This window comes from Cataglyphis hispanica, chromosome 4, assembly GCF_021464435.1.
Source record: "Cataglyphis hispanica isolate Lineage 1 chromosome 4, ULB_Chis1_1.0, whole genome shotgun sequence".
Classification (NCBI taxonomy): Eukaryota; Metazoa; Arthropoda; class Insecta; order Hymenoptera; family Formicidae; genus Cataglyphis; species Cataglyphis hispanica.
In genome coordinates, this window is record NC_065957.1 from 8,377,180 (window position 1) to 8,396,350 (window position 19,171).

At 29.5% G+C, this 19,171-nt stretch overlaps 3 protein-coding genes and 1 long non-coding RNA gene across 5 annotated transcripts in view; 2 read left to right on the forward strand and 2 right to left on the reverse strand.

The window, feature by feature from the left end:
* Positions 1-4: 4 nt before the first annotated feature.
* LOC126848982 (aldehyde dehydrogenase 1A1) lies at positions 5-3,437 on the forward strand. Its single transcript, XM_050590408.1, has 9 exons — positions 5-153; positions 230-334; positions 1,310-1,411; positions 1,488-1,653; positions 1,912-2,216; positions 2,297-2,399; positions 2,506-3,013; positions 3,091-3,165; positions 3,248-3,437. The coding sequence occupies exons 1-9, from the start codon at positions 121-123 to the stop codon at positions 3,315-3,317; spliced, it is 1,467 nt and encodes a 488-aa protein (XP_050446365.1). The 5' UTR covers positions 5-120; the 3' UTR covers positions 3,318-3,437.
* On the reverse strand, positions 2,063-4,424 carry LOC126849017 (NADH dehydrogenase [ubiquinone] 1 beta subcomplex subunit 2, mitochondrial-like). Of its 2 annotated transcripts, none has more exons than XM_050590473.1 (4): positions 4,209-4,424; positions 3,854-3,986; positions 3,645-3,764; positions 2,063-2,211 (listed from the first exon to the last, which is right to left on the reverse strand). In XM_050590473.1, the coding sequence occupies exons 1-3, from the start codon at positions 4,307-4,309 to the stop codon at positions 3,672-3,674; spliced, it is 327 nt and encodes a 108-aa protein (XP_050446430.1). In that variant the 5' UTR covers positions 4,310-4,424; the 3' UTR covers positions 2,063-2,211; positions 3,645-3,671. The 2 variants fall into 2 exon arrangements, with proteins under 2 accessions (XP_050446430.1, XP_050446431.1); XM_050590474.1 differs by lacking the exon at positions 2,063-2,211 and adding an exon at positions 2,519-2,667.
* A 1,395-nt stretch (positions 4,425-5,819) lies between these two features.
* Positions 5,820-12,147, reverse strand: LOC126849025 (uncharacterized). The gene is made up of 5 exons (XR_007687337.1): positions 11,836-12,147; positions 11,225-11,341; positions 10,176-10,325; positions 7,742-8,315; positions 5,820-6,206 (listed from the first exon to the last, which is right to left on the reverse strand). It is a non-coding gene; the product is annotated as an uncharacterized LOC126849025 (long non-coding RNA).
* Positions 12,148-13,171: 1,024 nt separating this feature from the next.
* The window catches only part of LOC126849014 (uncharacterized), a 71,977-nt gene continuing 65,977 nt past the window's right edge, over positions 13,172-19,171 (forward strand). The window contains exon 1 of the mRNA XM_050590470.1: positions 13,172-13,777. Within this exon, the coding sequence (XP_050446427.1) occupies positions 13,709-13,777 (69 nt within the window). The 5' untranslated portion in view covers positions 13,172-13,708. The remainder of the gene's footprint in view (positions 13,778-19,171) is intronic.

A 19,171-nucleotide genomic window follows, 5' to 3' on the forward strand; every position in this document is an offset into this window, starting at 1 on the left:
TGAAATCTTATCACGCGTTAAAATTCAGTTGATAACGATAGCGGCAACATATAAAAACATTATTCCTTGCTCTCAATTATTCACTGACTGTCATCGAATATAGACATTGTTGAAAAGAAAATGTCAAAGCGAGCGCAAATTAAATATACCCAGGTAAGTTGATATTCCACATATTATTTCATAAAATACATAGCGAGATAATATGTTTTTCGAATAAATATATTTGTAGCTTTTCATCGATAATGAATTTGTGGATGCTGTGAGCGGCCGTAAATTTCCCACAATAAATCCCGTTGATGGCAAAGTCATCGCAGAAATTTCCGAAGGAGATAAGGTAAAATTATTTGCGTTAATATCATGTATAAATATTTGAGAGTATTTAGCCCTAAAAATACAGATAAAATTTTATAATAAAAAAGCGCAAATGGCGATTTTTAGAAAATTTTCATGTTAGTTTTTTTCAAAATCTTTAATAAAAAATTCAAAGTTTGTATAATGTAATTCAAATATTTGAAATTTTTATTTATTCCAAGTCTGTTCATTATAAAAAAAAAGTTCACTGAAAAATTTAATATAACATCGAAAAAGGATTATACAAAAGTAAATGCTTTATTAATCCTTGCACTTAAAAATTTATTAAGTCTCCATTTATGTATTTTATGTATTTTATATTTATGTATTTTATATGATTTTAAAAAAGTTTAGAATCGGAATAAAAAATATTTAATCGACATAAATAAAAAGAAAAATTTAAATTTGTCAAAATTTGAATATGAAAGGAAAAGAATTAGAAATTTTGTAGTAATACCAAATTTCGAATGAAAAATGGATATAAATTAAAAAATTAAACTAGTTGAAAGCGATTTCAGTTTTGATAACAGATGACTTGCTTGCTGTTTTGTCACATAAGAGGCGTATTATCTTATCATTTATCTTCATTCCTTTACTCCCAATTGTTAATTTTTATCTACAGAGGAAGTAAATAATGTCTACAGAAGAAAAATACATATTCCTCTGTAGATAAAAATTAACAATTTTGGAGTAAAGGAACGAAGATATATATTTACATACAGATATATAATATCTATATCAATTTTTTCCATTTCTATATATATTTCGTACATCATTGTCTCACATAAAATAATTGTGCATTTCTTAAAAAATTTCTTGTTTGCTTCGTTTAACAGATATATAATTTGAAAATGCAAAGCATTGAATTATGTGCATCGTTAAATAATATGAAAAAAATATAACTTAAATAAAACAGGAGAACTATTCAATTATAATTTAAAGAATAAAATTTTTTTAGGCCGATGTGGATAAAGCAGTAGATGCTGCTAAACGAGCTTTTGACAGAAATTCGAAATGGCGTCAAATCAATCCATATTTCCGTGGGCAACTCATACACAAGGTAGATTATACCGTATGGAATATAGCTAACACCAATTACATATTCTGAATAAATATAACAAAAATTAATAAAATAGTTGGCAGATCTCATCATGCGCGATTTAGATTATATCGCCACTCTTGAAACTCTTGATAATGGAAAAACGTATGCCAATGCTATAGATGATATACAAGCAAGTATCGCTTTTCTTCGTTATTATGCAGGCTGGTGTGATAAGATACATGGAAGCACTATTCCAACAGGTATTAGTATTTTTCAAAATTGTTTGAATAATTACTTTGCATGTGCGATTTTGTGTACGATTATTATAAAAGATTATTGTAAAAGATAATATAATCTAAATTTGTATGCATAATGTATATGATCTTATCATTAAATCGAATATAAACTGAACTTTATTAAATTTCACATATACCAGTTATTTTTTAATATATTCATAGAGATGTACGAATTATAAATTAAATAATGGAATATAATAATTTTATTTATTATTTGACTAGGCAATACTAACGTTACATTGACGCGAAGAGAGCCAATCGGCGTTGTAGGACAAATCATTCCTTGGAATTATCCTTTCATGATGTTAGCTTGGAAATGGGGCCCTGCATTGGCTACTGGATGCACTTTAATCTTAAAACCAGCAGAACAAACGCCTTTGACCGCACTTTATGCAGCCGCTCTTGCTAAAGAAGCAGGATTTCCAGCAGGTGTTATAAATGTCATTCCAGGTTACGGTCCAACTGCTGGTGCAGCTATTGCTGAGCATCCAGAAATTCGTAAAGTTGCTTTTACTGGATCCACTGAGGTATTCACACATTTAAATAAATATTTTATATAATAATATACACAACTAATACACAAATAAATTATATTTTGCTTCTACAGGTCGGACATGCCATAATGGCAGCTGCTGCTAAAAGTAATCTTAAACGTGTTAGTCTTGAACTAGGTGGTAAAAGTCCACTCGTTATATTTGATGATGCTGATGGTACATTATTATAAATAATCTAATATCTTCACTTAATCATATATATTGTTTAATGATTGATTGAATTTTAATTTATACTATAATATATTATTACGTTCATTCATAGTGAAAGAAGCTGCGGAAATTGCATATAATGCTATATTTTCCAATCATGGGCAAAATTGTTGCGCCGGATCACGAACATTTGTGCACTCTAAGATATATGACGAATTTGTGAAGTATGCTAAACAACTGGCTCTTGATAGAAAAGTAGGGGATCCATTCGATTCTAAAATAGATCAAGGCCCACAGATCGATCAAGACATGTTTGACAAAATTATCGGCTTAATCAATTCGGGCAAACAGCAAGGTGCTATTGTGGAAGCTGGTGGAAATCGCGTTGGTAATATTGGTTACTTTGTACAGCCTACAGTTTTTTCGAACGTAACCGACGATATGCGAATTGCCAAAGAGGAAATTTTTGGCCCTGTTCAAACCATCTTGAAATTCGATACTATGGATGAAGTAATTGAACGTGCCAATCGCACTAATTATGGTCTTGCCTCTGGTGTAATCACTAAAGATATTAATAAAGCTTTAAAATTTGCCCAAGCTGTAGAAGCAGGTAGTGTTTGGTAAGTAAACAATTTTATAAGAAATATACTTTGCTATACAAACATAAAAAGAGATATATATATTAAAATAATCTTAGGGTAAATTGTTACGATGCTATCACACCCCAAACACCATTTGGCGGATTCAAACAATCTGGCATAGGACGTGAATTGTAAGTAATAATTAATCAAATTAAATTAATCTAAATATTATACAATTAAACTTATAACATATATTGTTAATTATTTTTTTAGAGGAGAAGAAGGCTTGAAAGAATATCTCGAAATTAAAACGATTTCTATCAAAGTTACAAAAAATAATTAATATCCGAGATACATACAATATGTCCCCAAATTTTTATTTTCTCTTTGTTATAATTGATTTATAAATCAAACTTTTTCAACAGATTGTCAATAAAATATAATGAAATATATACAAATAATATATGGTGTTGTTTATTTTACATAATATCAGTATGAAAAAATATTCATATTTGGAAAACATGTATCAGAAATTTAAATAAATCTATAACACGTAGGATTGCAAAAAAGATGAAAGAAAGAAAGTAATATTTCATATTTCTGTTACTAGTATTATTCTAATGAAATTTTACAATCTCTTATTTTAAATATAAATATAAATCTATTTTACCTTCATATATTATACTTGTGAAACTATCTATACACGAGTCGCAGGCTCTTCATAATCATCTGGCGGTATACCTAATTCTTCGTCTGTCCATTTAGAAGGATCTGGATATGGAAACTCTCCCTAAATATAAAAAAAACCATTGCAAAATTATTACATTAGAGAATAATAATGTGAATAAAAAAAACAATTAAAGATTATTTGATACTTACAACAATGTGACCAAAATCATGCCAGAAATGCCATAATACCCACCACCACATTAAGCCTCCCATAATTTCAGCTCCATATATCCATATCTTTTCCACTGGTGGGATTTGATTGCGATATGTCCCATGATAATCACTGATAACAAAATAATATTCTAGTAATATATTATAGTAAATTATAATATTATAAAAAAGAGATTATGAGAAACTTTTGCTGCATCAAAACTATATGTAAACAACACATATCAAGAAACATTCTGTATTATTAGTTTTATTTAACATGTTTGAACAGTAATAATAAAACACTTTGGGATATAACCTATAATATATAGTAAAGTTACATAATAATTTTACTTACTCATGACTTAATCTAACGGATCGTAAATTCGTCGTTGGAACTTTACTTTGGCTACCTCTATAGCCAACTCTTAATAAATTCAATCCTCGTGAAATTATCATTTTGAAAAATTGTTACTTGCAATTGATCTTACTGATTTCCCAAGCTCCAGTAAACTGCAAACTTGCGCAGTGCTACGCTACGTATAGACAGAAGTTAGGTTAGAGTCAAATTAATTTGTGATTGTATGTGTGTTATGTGACATATGAATGATATATATATATATATATATATATATATATATATATATATATAGATTCGAGATATATAGATTCGAGTAAAATCTGAAATTGTTATTAGCAATTCTCACGATTAATCAAGAATTTATCCAAAATACAAACGTGGACTTCATTTTTTTATATTATTACAGAATTTTTTAATATAATTTTGTAATAAAATTAAATTTTGAATTTTATTTTTACATATCTCATTGGAAAAAGGAATTACTATAATATAATGAGAGTTTCGCTATACTCTAATATTATTTTTAAAATCTCGGTCAATTTTATACTAAATTGCGCGATTATTCACAAAGCAATTTATATATTTATAAATCTTTTTATCTCTTTGAATAATTTGTGATTATATTTTTGGCGTACGTCGAGTTTTGATACTTCGATAGTTGTAATATAATATGTTATATTATTCTCTTTAAGTTTGATTTTTTAAATGAATTTTTTTTTAGACGATTTATTTTGTATTTCTCGTTTTTTCTCTTTTTTCTTCAAACTTTTAAATATACTATATATATTTATCTATTTTATTCTCTATCCCGTTTTAGCTAAAAAGAACAAATCTTTTGATATATGTTTCGAATTGTGATCAATCATGAATGCGCGATCCAACTACGCATAGGATCGCGCGCATTCAAATCGCTTTGAAATTTTCAAGATTATATTTAAATTTGACTCGTGAAAAATTATCAAAAATCTCGCATAAAGCACTTGTCGTAACGAAGTATCACACATACACGCATCGGGTATAAGTGGAAAGTTTTGTACCGATCTTGTATCCGAAAATTGTATAATTTTGTAGCTCTTTCTTGTACTTGGAATTTTTTGTTATTTTTTGTAACAAACAAATTATAGACATTTACTCGATACAAAAATGAATTATCTAATGATTAATTTAGTAGTCGTTATAATATCGTCATATTTTTTAATTATATCATATATTTATGATTCAGATTTTATTTATAATATTTTGTTTCTCTTTGATATGTGTTTTAATATGGTTAAAAAAATCATTTTTTATTGCCTATTTTACTATTGTTATCTTAATTTGACTTGCTTTTATCTCAGTAATATTAAAACGCATTAAACATTTGTTTTAAAAAAAAGAAAATATTGAGATCAGGCGTTTTTATCGGAAATATCTAAACATTCGACATTGTAATGAAAATCCATCTGTTAATATATACTTGTTTACATAAATATGTCATAAAAATCAAAGCCGCGAAAAGCAAAAGAAATTTTTGCAAGATTGTGTATACATTTTATTATTTAAAAATAAGATTATATCTTTCTTCAAGATGTAACGTATTTATAAGTAAAAAACTACCTGGCTGCCCTTTTCCATTTTGTCCTGTCCTTCTTTTACGAGATTAATTTATGACAGCTTAACAACACAAGTCGATGGAAGTCGTAGAAGTATATCAGTCGCGGAATGTTCGCCATTATCCGTGGTACTACTGAAACTTGAGGAGCAAAAGGGGCGCTCTTCTATATTAGGGGAGCGTCGCGGCTCTTTGCTATTGGCCAAGCAGACTTTTACAAGCTGCAGCTTGAGGCATTTGGTTCCCGAGGTAGCAACCCTCCCGTGACTTATTCCGCATTGGCGCTTCAACCATAACATGGCCCTCGGTCGTACCTAATATATTTTATAGAGGCCGTCGTCCAGTATCTTTCTCCGGCGAACGATCTCTTAACCGTAGATACGAAACATCCATGTAACCTGGAACTAAATTGTCTTTGCAAAAATACATGAAATAAAAAATATATGAACTAAAACGCAAAAAATTTTAGTCAATAAGATATTAATGCTCTTTTTAATAAAAAAAAACAAAACAGATAAAAAAAGCATTTTATAATATTTTTTTTCTCTATATCATTTAATATTGTTTTCAATGTAATCTATATATGTATTACACGTTTGCTATCACAAAATATAATCAATGGTATATAATCTAGCGTAAATAATAAACGCTATATTGAAGTCAAATCTTCTATTTAAATATCTATATTTCGATAATTCATATTTAATTTCCATTACTAAATCCTATAAAAATAGATATAAATCATTAGTTGTAACAATATCATTTATATTGCAATATACCAACTATTTTTTTTATTCTTAGTTATTATGTTTTTTGTATCCTTTTAGTATACAAAATATTATATTTTATTTAAATAAAATTAAAAATTTGTTAAACAATTCAAATTATTATGTATAATTAATATATTTAGAAAATATTTTATCATGCATCTAATATTTTTAGAGGAAAAATATGAGTATTTTATTTGTATAGTAATCTAATTTCTTTATTTTAGTTTATAACAAGAAAGAGACAAAAATGACTTTTATCGGCATGTTTGCTAAAAAAATAGACATATACTTTCAATTTGTCAAAGATTCTGTTATTAACATGATTAATCTTATAAAAAAAAAAAAAATAAAGTTGTGTATGTGTATATAAAATCAAAAAGAGTTAATATATAAACAGTACTTTTATATATATATTTCAGTTTTTAATTAAAACTTTTAAAATCTTTTTTTAAAGTTGTATAATATAACTAATTTTTTATAATATATTTCTTATAATATGTTTCTTATAATAAAATTTAAAAAAAATTTTTTTTCTAATATTAAAAAATAGCGATGTGTACACAAAAAAAATCTTTATTGCAACTTTTCAATTTTTAATATGTATTTTTTACTAAACTCAAATTAAATTTTATTGCAAAGTAAACTCTGTTTCAAATGAGCAAAAAAATATAGTTATATAAAACATTAATATTACCTTAACATTATATAGTATACTTTATATTCTAGTTTTTTATCAAATATCTTAATATATAAATTATAATTTCATCGGCATCAATAAAAAGTATTATAAGATTATGTAAAAACTATAAAAAGTATTATAAGTATTATAAAAAGTATTATAAGTTTATGTAAAAATTATTACAAGATACTGTCTCGTTGAAGTCAACCGCATTATACAAAAATTATATCGTTTAATAAAATAAAAAATTTTATATTATTTTACATTACATTAATTTGAGTATTATTATTATTGTAGTATTATTATTATATATGAATATTATAATTATACAATTATTATAATTTTGCTTTTCCGAAAAAAAATATTGTACAAATAATTATTTTGGAAAAAATTATAGTTTTATAATTACAATTTTTCTTGATATTGCCAATTTATTAATATTATTAATATTATTGTCAGTTGCAATTTATATGACTCAATAGATACTTACACCATTATTTATTCTCTGCAGACGACTTCGTATGTAGTATCCCACGATTAGTTACGTGCGTTTTATGCTGACACCAGACGTTAGCGCATCATCCGATTGTTAATTCATAATTTTAACGTCACCATTTTGACTTGTGTTTATACCATCGTGGTAACTTTCGCTTAGAGAAAGAAAACTTATTGATGATTCACGTTTAGGAGACCATTTGGCGGTTTCCCGCATACGTTCCCCGTAGATTAAGAAAAAAGGACGGACTAAGTCGCACCCCTTTTACGACCGCATAAACTGCATTGGATTGCAAATTCTCGAGCACATAATAACGGTCTCATCGTCATCGTCATCCTCGTGGTGAAGAAACGGGGTCTGTAGATTAGATGGCTCGTTCGATGGGAGATACGAGAAATATGTCAGCTCGTATTCGTCGTCATCTGAGGGGCCACCCCTCCTTGATTCACATGGCGCGCACGCTATTTCTTTCATCCCTTCTTGCCACGAATATGTCTGATGCTGCGAAAGAGTGTTACCATGGATACACGGTCGGCCATTTTGTACCATGGTTCCGTAAGGGATGCGACTGGAGAAAATTCGATAAATTAACCGCGGCTACGTGGGAAAGTATTTCTAAAATGGCGACATGCTTCCAACCCCTAACATACTAAAAAATTGTATTTAATATATAATTCCATATTTTTTTCTTTATGCAGTTTACTTTTTTGTTAAACCTGTTTCCTAAACAAAAATTTATATATCTGAAACTTTTTGTGATAGTGTTGTGAAGATTTAAAAAAATGCTTATAAAACTATCATTAATCTTGCAAGATAATAGAGTACGTAAAAATATGCATTAGTAAAATCTTTTATGAATATTATGCATATTATTATAAAAAAAATATGTACACTATAAATGATAATTTTGACATCACTAATGAGAAAAATACTGTAACTCAAAATTGGCTTTTTTCAAGAAATTTATTTATACAATAATATTTTCTGTAAAAATGAAATGGCGAGAATCTAGAATTATATTCAAATTAATTTACAACACAAAATTTTACTTCTTTAAAATCAATATAATTTTTTATATACACGATTTCGAACAAAAAAGCTACAAAATGTTTTTGTCTTGAAATACGATTACAATACTTTTCACATCATCAATATATTTATAAAGACAATTTTCCTGCTTTCTTTAACTGCCAGTAATTGCTACATATCATAAGCTGCAAAGTCATATGATAAAATAAAATACTAAAAATAGAAGATAGAGAGAAGTTAGTGCACCTGAAAATGCTAAAAAAACATAAAACTGGTGCGGACCGGACATCTCCAAATCGTATTCTTTTCACGCATATTTGGCATTATTGTACGGCCAAAATTCCGCGATGTGATGTTCCACGACAGAAGGTTTAGATGAATGGGTTACTAAAAGCATACTTTTATTGCGCTTGTAAATATTACAACCACCAGTGTGTTCAGCTTGCTTCTTCTTTTCTATAACTATAGATCTTTCATAATCGAAAAGATGAGGGAAAATGTCTAAAGAATACTATTATATTTGAAATTTTTATATCCTATGCGTGCATCCGTGCACTCCTAAATATTTTTTTATATAATAGAAAAGTTAATAACGTAAATATGAAATGTAATTATTACATTCTTTCTATATATTAGTATAATTGAAAAAATTTAGATTTTTATGCATTCATTAATAATCTTCATTGCAATATGATAAAATTACATGTACCTTTTAATCTTCAACATGTATAAATTGTTATTAAAATGTTTAGACAAACTTTACAGGTAAACTCTTTGAAAGTAAGCTCTTTTAATATAAAATCAATTATTCTTAAGATATTTAATTCAATAAAATCTTTTTATTTTTATTTCAATATAACATTTTAATTTCCGACATTCTACAAACATTTTAGTAACAAAATCTTAAAATGTAATTTTATTATGTTAAAGTTTATTTAAAATCAAATTTTAGGGTTTTGTTATTAATTCTTATTGAAATTTAATTTAGGAAGATATTTTAATCTTTAATTGATTGTAATAAAATCATTATTAATATCTTGATGGATATTTTTAGTCAGAAAAAAATTATAAATTAGATCAACAGTGCATATGCAAAATAGGTTTAAATATTTTACTAACATTCTATATTTGATTTCCTTATTCAAAATGCGCCATTAACACGAGATAATAATATATTGTTCGATATATGTGAAATATTTTTTATCTTGCAAGATTAATTGAGAAAAAATAAAATATTTGCTAAATCTGCTAATGTTAAGAATAAATATTAAAAAGTAATCATTACAATAAACATCGGTATCGATATTTTGATTTATCGCGCGAAGCCAGTTGCTTAACCGTATCCCATAACAAAGACTTACGCATGGTTTCTTTTACTTCTCATAAAAATGTGCTATACCTTGTTTCCTTGGTAACATCGAACATATTTCCTCCTTCGCAGTGAAGTCCTTCAATATGTCTTCCGTGAAAGTATAGCGATAGGAAGTCGTTAGCCGCCGGTACTTTTGATGCGGTAGCAGCTGCTGAATCGCCAATTGGTTTTGGCAATCTATTTAGAAAACCGATAAAAATATTATTCTTTTTTTTTCAAATTATTCGATATATCGAGTCGATTGCGTGATATCATTAATATTATTTTTATTTGTATTTTTACAATATTTTTATTGTAGATTTATTTGTCATAAAAAATGTTTTGGCAAGATATCTCTTATAGCATATTTTTAAGTCAAAATTAATAATATATTCATCAAAGAATCTATCCTATTTTTGAGATTACATTAGCTGTATAATAACAATGATGATAAATTAGTTCTTCTCTTGCAAATAAAACGATCTTTTTTGTTGCATGTAATAAAGAAAATCCGATATATTTCTAAGAAATTAATAAGTTTTTTTTTTAAATTGATATCATGACATACCATCTTCTTTTATAAAAATAAAAAATAAATTAGACCTACTCGTGTGTGCAAATAAAATTACACAATTTATCAATTATAATTAATAATACATCTCTATAAAACTTGATTAAAAAAATGTAAGAATAAAAAAATATCTAAAAATTCAGAAATATAATATTTTTCCTTAATAATGTCTATATAAAGAAAGACTGAACAAATTGTTCACTAAATTTATTATTGCAAAATAATGCAGCTGGATAAAACATTTTATATAAATGTATCAAAAGTAATAATTTTCCGTTCCCTTCGATATTAAATATAAAAAAAATATTTAATGTTTTAAATAAATATACGAAAAGGCTCAGGTTGTATAAGTATATGCAGGATACCGGCTATAAATCTAAAGAAGCCGAGAACGTTTGTATGTATGAAATATACGACGTCTAATTTCTTACGCGCGTTACCTACACTTTGTTAAGATAACGAGGACTAGAATTATTGCTCGCAGGGATCCTTAAAGAGTTCTAAAAAATCGTTCGTTCACACTAACCGCCAATCATCGCTTCATAAAATTCGCTATGCCTGTAAACCCATTACACGATTTTAAAGGTATTGCCCGAAGTCATCATGTCGGTCTTGTTCCTCGTTAAGTGTTTCGCCATTGTTTCTGCAAAAAGAAAAAAAAACACGTAATCCTATAACACGTAACTGCTATAATTATACATATACAAGCGAGATATACAATATTTTTCATCGCCTTGGTCTTTGTCAATATCAAGCGGGCCGTCTAAAGTTGTCGAAGATAAGCAACATATACATGGAAAAAAAAAAGATTTGTAAAGACACGTTTTCTATTTATCTGCACAAAGCCGTATTCGCGAGAAAGCTTCATATTTTTGGTTCATACAACTTTATAAATGATAATATTCCATAGCGTATTTCATTTAGCAGATAAAAATTTTTCTCCGAAAAAAACTGTGTATATTTAAAACAAGAAATTTAAAAAAGAATTAATATATATATATATATATATATATATATATAGTGTATGAGTGTGTGTAACAGAATGTGTGAACTATAATGAACTATAATAAACTATAATAAACTATAATGTGTGAGCTCAGTTCATCAATCGCAAAATTATGTGATACGTTAACTAACCTCCGATAACGACGAACGACCGGCTCTTCGCATCCACGTCATTAACCGTATTTATGTCTTCATCCACGATATAATTAATATTAGCGCACTCTTGCAACAAGTGTTCGTAAACATGATTCATATACGTAGCATATGAGCGTAATGAAAGAGTATAGATCGTAGAAAGTGCGATTATACGCGACGTATATACGTCAAAAAAGCGTACGTTAATATTCTTATCTGTCAAGCCGCACGCCACACACGTGAGGGGTACTAAATTCGCACACGTGAAAATAGTCCCATTATAGATTCGCATTTATATTTATTTCCTTCCTCTAAGCGCTTATTTTGTATCATAATTTTTGCAAAAATTATTGTGTTCGATGTAATATATTTTACGTCGCCACATAAACAGATTGTATTCCCACCGTTATATATAATGTTATTGTAAACAAAGCCGTCCGCGCTCTCGCTGTCTCGCTTTAGTCACTCTTTCGTGCACAGCGTCTATACATTTTTTCCACTTCGTTCTCTCTCTTTCTCTCTCTCGCTCTCTCTCTCTCTCTCTCTCTCTCTCTCTCTCTCTCTCTTTCTTTTTTCTCTCTTCAACCTACAGTACTATCATAAGAATGATAAAACAATTGATTAATGAATATTATAATGCGTTTGTCGATAATTTGTACTGACAATTATTTTCATTTATCCACATTATACATATACATGGCCATTAACATCGCACACACACACACACATACATTTATGTATGTTCAATATATTAAATCATAGTAAATTCGATTTTTAATAGGCAGTTTATTATATGCGTTTAAAACAAGTAACATTGTTGAATATTTTTTATGCATTTTATAAACAAGGAAATTAACAAGTAAATTGTTTTTATGACATGCGAATAAAAGCATTCACTTGTTACACATGCTTCGAATCGTTTGATTGATCAGTCAATGATAAGAGATCTTTTTGTCTCACTTGTTCTAACAATAAGTCCTATCAGAGATATTTGCATAAATGTATAAAATGTCTATAAAGTAATTAATCAAGCGAGTGTCTAATGTATAAAATGTCATATTGCTATCTTTGACGAATAATTAGTTGATTTTTTCAGTTGCGAATTTATCTAGTAGGCCCTCGATTAAATAATCCGAAGCATTTATAATGCCAAGTAGAACGTACGAAAAGTGTAATTTTACTCAATTTCATTTACATACATATAAAAAAAAATCGAATCGAATTTCTTAACCGATCCATACTGGCGTATTAATGTCGCAATATTTAATATAGTAACTAGCTTTTGAACAATTTTCACATCAGCAGATTAAATTCGAATAGGCTCGGCAGTCACGTAATTGGTCCACGCTCGAACGGAATAAAAAGGATAGATCGTTGCCATCTATGTATCGCGCATGTTATGCTGCACTTACTGAAAGCGCGGCAATCGTGGCGTCGGAATTCGCGCGCTCTAAGTACAATCGCGATCATTGTGAGTGTCGAGGAGTCGGAATCAATCGGTCGGCCGTGATTAACGCTGTCATTTACTTGTCCCGCGTCACATCCAAGTTACGATTTTCACCCTGAGCATAAATATGTCCGAGGATTACGCGAGGATTATATGAGAGAGAAAGAAAAAGAGAAGAGAGAGAGAGAGAGAGAGAGAGAGAGAGAGAGAAGAGACAGTATGAACATTGCGACAATTTCAAGTAGTACGTTAACGTATTCCGGGAATAACGGTTGCCTGCGCGTACGTCTCGGGAGTGCCGTAAAAAAGTATCGGGAGTGTCGAAAGAAATATCGGGCGATCGTCGTATTGTGCGTATAAATACGCAGTATATCGTGTCGCGTTCGATCGAAATTTCGAAAGTGAGCTTTTCGCGAATAAGTGATGAGTATTTTGTGGAATTCAGATTCATCGTCGACGTTGGCGTCGAGAATGGCGGCGTTGCAACGACCGGTGAGTGGTTTGAATTTATCTCTGTTATATTCGTCGCATTAATGATCAAGAATTATCTTTCTAACAAGAGTTAGGAGAAAGGCGAAAAATATTTAAGGTTCACGCACTGAAATATTAAAAATATATATATATATATATTAAGGGACTGATACGCATAAATGTCGAATATTTATTTGAAATTTTTTTCATCTAATTTCAAACGTTACTTGCTCTTGAAATATTTTCTTCGTACTATTTATACTCGTAATATTGAATATATACAGGGTATCCCAGATCTAGTGCATCATTTGCTAATAGATTCTTGAGATCATTTGGAGATGATTTTTCCTCAGTAAAATTGTCGAGGCCTCAATAATTTCCGTATTACCAGTGATTTAAAAAGGAAGACTTTTTGCAAATTAAATTTTATAGAAAGTTAAAATTATATTCCTTAGTTAATGTCAAATAGAGTTTACTTTAATAGAGAGAGAATTTAAAACTTAGTTATAAAAGATATATGATGGAAAAAATTGAAAACTTGAAAAAATAACGAATCTCTCTCGACGTTTTCGCTGAGGAAAAGTCATCTTCAAATGATCTCAAAAATCTGTTATTATTAGCAGGTGGTGCGCTAGGACTGGGACACCCTGTATACTTGTTCTTGTTGATATTATATCTATGGTATTTAGAAAACAACATATATTTATATTAAGACAGATAAAGAGGCAGAGATAGACAGATAGAGAGACAGATATTATCTCAATACATATGTTTAATTTGATAAGTATATTTGATTAATTTGGCAAAAATATGGGGGCAAAAAAATGTTGAAATATGGAATTTACATTATTTCTATTTTTATCACAGGATAACTTCTATTTGCCACAGGAGATAACTATATTTCTGAGCATTCTATTATACCGACCGAAAATTATTTTCGGTAACTTCTTTTCCAACATATCTCTCTCTCTCTCTCATTAATCCTTTTGAAAATTCTCGCTAGAGGGCAATTTTTTATAGGGGCTTTCTTTTAAATTATAACATTGAAAGCTGTCAAAAGTAAATATGCAAAAAGTTTGATTTTATATTAAGAAGCTTTTCAACAAAATATTCTTTAAATTTGCAAAGAACAGTTACTTTAATTTTGTTGATTGATAATAAGGAAATAAAAATTAATAAAAACAATTAATTAAGAAACTAAATTTTTTTAAATATTTTTACAATACATGTAAAAGACTTGATGCGATAATTGTTTAATGTGATATAATATAAAGTTATAATAAAAGGACTCACAAAATTCTAATAAAAAAAGAATAAAAATAAATTATAAAGAAAATAATAAATATAAAAACATACGTATAGTATATACATATTACTTTTATTTTTTAATATAGATATTTTAATTTAAAAACTTAATTTAAAAATTAAAAATATCTGCTTATCTATTTTGCGAACTACATTAAATGTATAAATTAATTGTATAAATTATATAATTACATAGCTTCTTTAATTATTATGTACATATTGCATACAATGAATGGAATGATAATACTTTATATGTTGTACAAAAATGAAAGATTATTTTTTCTAATCATAACTTCCTTTGTTGCTTAGTAAGATGTATTAAATACATGGCATGGTTAATTAATTGTAATTATTTTTTATTCTAATATTTAAATTGTAATATTTTTAAACGCATTTATAAATTTATCTTTACTCAGAGACAAAATATTTTTATAATTTATGTAACCAATTTAACGATAAATATTACATTATTTTTCAATTTTATTATTATTTCGTTTTCAATATATATATATATATATTATTTTTTATATTTTCTGTAAATGTGGAATTATTTAAATAACATATTATATTACAATCAAATTTTTTTCATAAAATTTTTTTATATAAATTATACTCAAAAGAGAAAAAGAGAGAGAGAGAGAGAGAGAGAGAGAGAGAGAGAGAGAGAGAGAGAAGAGAAAGAACATATTACAAAATTTTGCACATTGCAATCGTTATTATTATACTGATGAAATATATATTGAGGAAATTTAAACAGAATATAAAACGGAAAGATTCTGTACATTATGAACGTTCTTTCGCATCATATATCCCGACTTTTTCCCGCCGCGACAGGTTTCCGAATTGACACTTTATTTCATCCGAGGAAGCGGCATCGCAGGTTCGGCTACGAAAGGCGCGACGACGGCATATAACTTTGAAAGATGCACCGCGTATTTGTTCATACACCGCGATAATCAGTTGAGCAAACAACGAGCGAGTCGTCTTTGGCGACGGCCGTCGGATCTCGAAGGACTCGACTGGTTTCAGCAACCACGACGAGCGATCAGTTTCTCTCGAGCGCCACGTCTAACTACATTGTATTTATATATTAACCGATTATTATTGATTTATCGTAATTTTTTTTACGCGTGCTCGTTAAATACATAAATCGGGAAAACGATTATTATAGTGATAAATTGTCAAATGTTCTCTTGACACAAGTTGTGGATTATTCTACAAACTGAGTGAGTGAATATATTAAAACATGATTAATGAGACGTTAATAGTTGAGATAAATGCTTTCGCCGGTTTAATGCTGTGATTTATCACGTCTTTATATAGTTCGTAAATTTTAGAAAAGTGACGTAACTTTAATGCTTTCTGTCAATTTATGCGATTGTCTATTACAGAGTTTTTAAAAAATTCTACAAAATTCTAGTTTCTTACAAATGTTAATTGAGTAAATCCGTTTTCGATTGTCGAAAAAATATATCATATAGATATAATGCTTCTCAAAAAAGTTATATATTTAAAAAAAATAGGTATATAAAAAATGGGAGATTAGTGTCGTCGTTTCTTTATCACACAACACCTTTGTTACAATTGAATGAAATTTACTAGACTTACTCAGACATGTAGAATATTATTTATACATATGACTTCTTTGCTTCGCGAATCACGCGTGTCTCATATATGTTTATTATCAATCTCCGTATTACGCCTACATAAAGCCGGTAAAATACACTAAAATCCATCGGGAAAAATCGGGAGACGAGTCACTGTGTGCAGATCTTTATGAGTCAACGTAAGTCATGTAGTCACATACGACAGACTGCGTATAGAGAAGCGAAGAGAGAGAGAGAGAGAGAGCAGGGACAGGAACGCTCGAAGTGGGAGAACACGTAAGCACGTTGTTTTTATAATACACGTTAAATAACTTTACGACGCCTCAAGTATCGTGGCAAATTGATTTCGTAACGACAATCACGGAATTAATGCACAATAAAAGTATCATGGCGGCAATTAAGCCGAGCACTTGCTTAACTGTGAACCGCTCGCGGCATTTCAGTCGCGCTTGGGAGCGCCGAATGAATGATACATAAAACGAATCGAGTGTTTCCGCGGCAATTTTTTTTATTTTTTTTATTTTTCTCAACGTCAAAACATTGTACGTTTGAGGGATGAGGGAGAAGGGGATACCGAGTGCGCGACTTTTTTTCATAAACGCGCTTAATATATTAATCGAATGTAATGATAATAATCTGTCTCTCGTGCCTCTCGTGTTCTTGTAGTGTATCGTGTGAGAAAATTTGCGCGAATAATCGAGCGACAATTGCTTTGACAAACGCGAGATGCTGTTACATTTGTGAGCTTATTACGATATTAGATTGTCGTGAACCGACCCAGCGAAGTCACGGCGCCGGGTTTCGCGCGCGTGCGTTTGTGTACACAACTATTAAGTGCTTACATTTATGCCTGTCATAATTGGCTTCGTTAAATGAAGAGAGTGACTGAGGAATTAGCTTGCCGGTAATAACGCGGCTATTTATTAACACGTGAAACGAGACGCCACGGGCCTCACGAACGAACTCGGGGAGTTTGGAAAGTTGATATCTTTTTCTTTAACCGCGTTTGTAGAGTTCGATATTTTAAAATCAGCTCTATGGTGAGTACAGATAATTAAAATCTAGAATTTACTTCAACGTCCGTTCGATATTAATTTCGATTTTTCTTTTTCTTTTATAAAATAATCACACTTTGCATCTATGACGAATACTTGGAAGGGTCTTTGTTTTTGTTTTTTATTATTGGAGACAAAAATAGATTTTAATTATGTCGAGTTTGATAAATTTCACACAATAGTAGAGAAAAAAACTAATGACCGTCAAAATAATGATAGAAGATGCCAGAAAGTAGACAAACTAAATTTCAAAAAACATTAGATATTTTTTTAAATGTTAGACAATAAAAATTATTCTTATTTCTCTCTCAGACGTTTTTGACGTTTCTGACAGATGTCGAGGAAACATATGTTCAATCTCTTCGTGCTTTTTTGCGTTCGTTTATTTCTCTTCGTTGACTTCTCTCAGCTCTCTCGATTTTCTTGGTTATTTTCGCTATTTATTTTTCGTCGAAATAATGACCAGTTAGCCTACATTCTATTCCGATTTCACTTCGGTTTCCGCGCTTCTGTACGAAAGGATTTTACAAGGAGCAGGCAAAAAAGTATTTCTGGACTATAAAAGAACGTTTCTCTTTTTTTTTTAGAACGAAGCTTATAACGAAGCGCATAGATGCGCTAAAAATGGAACAGATTTTGTGTGATATTTTTAAAAAATTCTACACTGTTTCAAACTAAGATAAATTTTTTCTAATTGTAAAATAATTTTGAAATATTTATTTATACCTCTCTCTCTCTCTCTGTATTTTGATTTATAACATGTACTTTTTTCTAAATAAAAACTTTTCTCTCTCTAAATTAATTTAATGCAAATATTAGTTTAATAAGATTATTTTATTCTAAATAGTCTAGATAGCTCCGTAAATAAAATTTCTTTAGGACGATATTATCCTTCGTAACTGCCACTCTCCGAAATTGTTATTCGTCGTATATTTCAAGTGGTACTTGCGCGATGTTGATTGTTCTTTCCCACAACTTGATGTGATCGCGAAGATAGCCGAATATGTCAATACATCTTATCGTTCCTGATCTTAGTCGGCAACGCGTTGACAAGTTTTTCTCAAAGTGGATTTACTTTAGTCCGGAGAGATCAACAAGCAAAGATTACGATTGTCAGAAAAAAAAAAAGAGCTAATTTTACGAGGTGCTCCATTGTTAGAGTTCGACACGTGTAAAAAATTTGTGGACGCATCGCGTGGCCGATTTTTGACGTCCGAGCAGGTTCTAAGGCAGTCCTGCGTATCGGACCTTAATCTCTTCGATGCGTTCACATTCCGAGTGTGTGGAATGAGCATTCTGAAAATGGATGCCGCTGCGACCGTGGGAGGCATTTCGGCGTCTGGAAAAAAGATGGTGGTGCGGAGGAGAGGCTCCATGAAAGAGGTAGATTTACTATCAGAGAGATTTCATTCCTCTGGGGTTTAGGCTTTCTCGGCAATCCCATTACG

Excerpts from the sequence above, each read along its gene's own strand:
- LOC126848982 (XM_050590408.1), top strand. The coding sequence starts at position 121 with ATGTCAAAGCGAGCGCAAATTAAATATACCCAG. Across the intron at positions 335-1,309 it reads AAATTTCCGAAGGAGATAAG|GCCGATGTGGATAAAGCAGT; the intron begins GTAAAATTATTT and ends AAATTTTTTTAG. Across the intron at positions 3,014-3,090 it reads GTAGAAGCAGGTAGTGTTTG|GGTAAATTGTTACGATGCTA; the intron begins GTAAGTAAACAA and ends AAATAATCTTAG.
- LOC126849017 (XM_050590473.1), bottom strand. The coding sequence starts at position 4,309 with ATGATAATTTCACGAGGATTGAATTTATTAAGAGTTGGCTATAGAGGT. Across the intron at positions 3,987-4,208 it reads TCCGTTAGATTAAGTCATGA|TGATTATCATGGGACATATC; the intron begins GTAAGTAAAATT and ends TTTTGTTATCAG. Across the intron at positions 3,765-3,853 it reads ATGATTTTGGTCACATTGTT|GGAGAGTTTCCATATCCAGA; the intron begins GTAAGTATCAAA and ends TTTTATATTTAG.